This window comes from Aplysia californica, unplaced genomic scaffold (assembly GCF_000002075.1).
Source record: "Aplysia californica isolate F4 #8 unplaced genomic scaffold, AplCal3.0 scaffold00012, whole genome shotgun sequence".
NCBI lineage: Eukaryota > Metazoa > Mollusca > Gastropoda > Aplysiida > Aplysiidae > Aplysia > Aplysia californica.
The window spans coordinates 2258138-2262216 of NW_004797282.1; the positions used below are offsets into that span (position 1 = coordinate 2258138).

General features: G+C 39.8%; 1 protein-coding gene across 1 annotated transcript in view; it reads right to left on the reverse strand.

Annotated features, from left to right (window-relative positions):
• The window catches only part of LOC101858149 (vitellogenin-4), a gene marked incomplete at its 3' end in the record, with an annotated part of 10935 nt that extends 7115 nt beyond the window's left edge, over nucleotides 1-3820 (reverse strand). The window contains 3 exon segments of the mRNA XM_013084304.1: nucleotides 199-395; nucleotides 1278-1304; nucleotides 3744-3820. Of these exon segments, the coding sequence (XP_012939758.1) occupies nucleotides 199-395; nucleotides 1278-1304; nucleotides 3744-3783 (264 nt within the window).
• Nucleotides 3821-4079: the final 259 nt, after the last annotated feature.

A 4079-nucleotide genomic window follows, 5' to 3' on the forward strand; every position in this document is an offset into this window, starting at 1 on the left:
TATATATATATACACAATACTACGTTTAACGTACATACATGTCCATTAATTTTTAAGATATTATGATATCTTTGTTAATGTAATGCGCTTTGAGCATTTTTTTCAGAAAATGTAAATGCGCAGCCTAAATTATGCTATTTGATATTATTATTAGTTTCTGATTTGATGATAACAATCTTTCTACCGACTTAAACTTACCTCAATCTGAATGACCGGCTGGTCAATCTTGTAGAGAATGATATCCTTCAGTTCCACACGCACCCGGCTAGCGGTGATGAACTGCACACGGGCGGAGGTTGAAAGTTTGTATCCTGAGTTCTGTCTGGAGCCTGGGTTCAGGCTGGTCTGAATCTGGCTCTCATATTTGTACAGGTATTGCACACGGGGGCGGAAGGCTGTTGAAGGAGGTGGGACAGGGAGGGTCAGGTGGAGAGTGATGGATAGGGTGGGTGAGTGAGTGAGTGAGTGAGTGAGTGAGTGAGTGAGTGAGTGAGTGAGTGAGTGAATACGTGAGTGAGTGAGTGAGTGGAGAGTAGAGTGGCAAGTTGGAAGGTTGTCTGAGTCGTTAGGAAATGGTAATGGAGATTTTTAATATCATAATGGAGTGTGGCAGAGTGGTATTATTACTGGTCACAGACAGGATTGTTACATACAGCTTCTTGTGTTGCTGTACTAAGTTAGTGAGTGGCCGGTTGTGTTGTTTAGTTTGTTGGCTGGTTTGTTTGTTGGTTTGTTGGTAGGTTGGTCGGTGGGTTGGTGGGTTGGTGGGTGGATTGCTAGTGGATTGGTTGAGTGGTTAGTAGGTTGGTGGATTGGTCGAGTGGTTAGTAGGTTGGTTGGTTGGTTTTACGAGCGGTTTCTTGATTGGTTGTTTGTTTTGCTGTACCATCAAATTTTAACTATTTACTGATTGGCGGCGTTCTAAACCTATTTCTCATTTGAACAATTTTTCTTCACTGCAGTCTGTGGTGTAACGGTGAAGCGCTTCGCCACCGCAAGCAGAAGACGTGAGTTTGGTTCCGGAGTGGGGAGACTTTATTGACTTTCCCTAATCTCTCTGATGGAATGTTGTATCCGTGCCAGCCCAGATTGGCCTTGACACGCAGGGTTCAAGCCCGCCTCCTAAATGATCAAAGTTGGGTCGAATTTTGCGTAAAACTTCTACAACAATTACATTTTAAAAAGTATCCAGTAAACTTATCATTGTTAAAGAATGATTTCAAAGTATACTTTTACAATCCTATTAGTGTTTTACAAAAACAAAACAAAAAGCTCACCTTGTTCTTCAATGACGTTACTGGCAACTGAGGAAGAGAGCATGAAACAGAATCAGTTTTTGTGTAGATACAACAGAAATACTCACACATACATATGAATTATAGTGATTGGTTATCGGGTCATCTGGTGTGGTTTGCTTCTTTTTTCTTATCAAACATGTATCATCCTCATCTCTTATCCTATATTTTGTGTACGGTACTCTGTAGTTTTGTCTTTCATTTTCGGAGGTTTATAATATTATCTATTTGAGTTGCAAGTGCTGAAAAATCCCGTACTAAACATAGCGAGATATATACAATCTAAGGTGCTTTGCATATATCGCTGTGCATCCAGCCCCATGGCCGCAAAAGTAACTTTCCAGAAACTCCCTAAATGACCTGCTTACTTCTTTTTACCTTATCGGTCTCCATGTTGGACATACAGTGATGCAGTCTGTTCAGCGTTTGTCTCTATAATTCACATAATAGATAGTAATTTTGTTTGTACCGATTTCTGATTACACATTTGCTCTGAAGAAAATGGGTTAAAAAAATTCCCTTATGATCCAATGTCCAACTCTTCGAGCTTGGAATCGAACTCATAACTTTTTCTTTCAAGTCCGACACCTAACTACCCGCTTTATTAAGACACCCTTTGTCTAAAAACATTCCATTTTTTCAACTCTAATTTTGTTTACACATTTATATTATAGTAACGCATCCAAACTCAAAATACCCCTTTCACAACAATAATAAGGCTACGAATGTACAAGATCTCTTTGTGTAATGTTAGGAGAGCCTGTATTGTGAGAAAAATGTAACACCCATTGCCTAATAGAGAGGCAAATTAAATTAAGTGTACACAACAACGAGGTAGTGTACCGCAATGACAAAGAAATAAAACACAATAACAACAACAAAAAGTACAATTTAAAAAAAAATTATACAGAAAAACTATACCACAATATCAAAACTGTAAAGTAAGAGCATGCGTTTAACGCCCTGATAAACACCTCAGAATTTGACGCCCGTCTCAGATAGCACCGAGCCAAATGTGATGAGAGCTTTGAAAACCTCACTAAATGAATGCCCGGTCTGAGATTCCAACCAGGGTCATCCGCTTTGCGGTCCAGCATGATACCACCTGAGCTAACGGAAGGTCCACAGCAACATAACAAACATGTTTACCACAACAACGTAACAAACATGTATAGCACAACAACGTAACAAACATGTTTACCACAACAACATAACAAACATGTATACCACAACAACAAAGAAGTATACCACAACAACATAACAAACATGTTTACCACAACAACGTAACAAACATGTTTACCACAACAACGTAACAAACATGTATAGCACAACAACGTAACAAACATGTTTACCACAACAACATAACAAACATGTATACCACAACAACAAAGAAGTATACCACAACAACATAACAAACATGTTTACCACAACAACGTAACAAACATGTATACCACAACAACAAAGAAGTATACCAACACAACAACCAAAAAGTACAACGCAACAACAAAGGAAAACAAAACAACCACAAAGAAGTACAATTTCGAGTACAAGTTGCACACATTAAAGATCCCTTTGTGGTCGTTAAATAGATAAGACCTGGGTTCGGCAGCAACACAGTCAAAATTCAAAATTAATTCCTACCAAACCGAATTGCCTAATGTGTCCCGCGCGCTCATATGACCGTATGCAGTTGCGAGCACCGTAAAACACTTACCCCCTCCCCCCTCCAAAACCAGCAATTTAAAAAAGTGCAATTATAAGTAGCGTTTGTATAGCGCTAATTCCCGCTCAACAGCGAGCTCTGTGCGCCTTACATTTTATACTATTACCCCAGCAGACTTGATAGCATTCTGAGACAATCTCAACTTCCTGAGAAGCAAACAGTGCAAGCCACCATTTATAGCCTCTAAAACACTAGCATACTGACAAGATCTTTCACTGTCTAAGACAGATGCATAATGTATGTGTCCCAACGCAGTGGAAAAAGGCGCTGGTCAATTTTTAGGCATATGGATTTAATGGCATCATCTTAAAGCTTGTTAATTTGTCTATATTTCGACCAAAAAAATACCGTCTGTCGTGAATAGAAATCGAGAGATTTGCGATGAAGGAGGTGGGGGTCACATGGTTTGAGCAGTAAAATTAGCAAGAAAATGGGAGTAAACAATTTGTAACTTCCATGGCTTGATAGTCTTTGGAAACTGAAAATTTATATTGTTCGTGCCTTTAATCAGCGTTTTTCAGAAACATCGACTCTGAAAAGTGTTCTTAAATGGAGATAAAAGGTTTTGAGCAACAAAAAAAAAGGGAAAAAAGATAGAAACAAATTGGCTTTCTTTGATTTCATTATTTTTAACGAGTACCTGATTTCACCACGATGCCTCACATAATATCGCAACAACAACACATACAACACAACGGCACACGGCCACCAAACATCCGACTCACCAGCCAGTCCAACAAGAAAGGCGAGCAGAAGAGACCTCATGATGAATGACGTCTCAATCTGGAGCTGATCTGACCAGGCTGCACGTCCAGGCTATATACTCTAACTCTGACCCCCAGGCTTGACCCCAACTGCCACTCAACTGTCCCCCACGTCATGACGAACGACGTTATTCGAAGACAACCAAAACATAAACAAAGTAAACAAGATGAGCCATATCTGCGCCATGCAACCCGGTGCTGGAAATGTCAGTCTTCGTGTTTTGACAGAGTTGACTCGGGATTCTTGTAGGGCTGAGCGCTTTATTCCTTCGTCAAGCCTGAAGTACAGTGTACTTT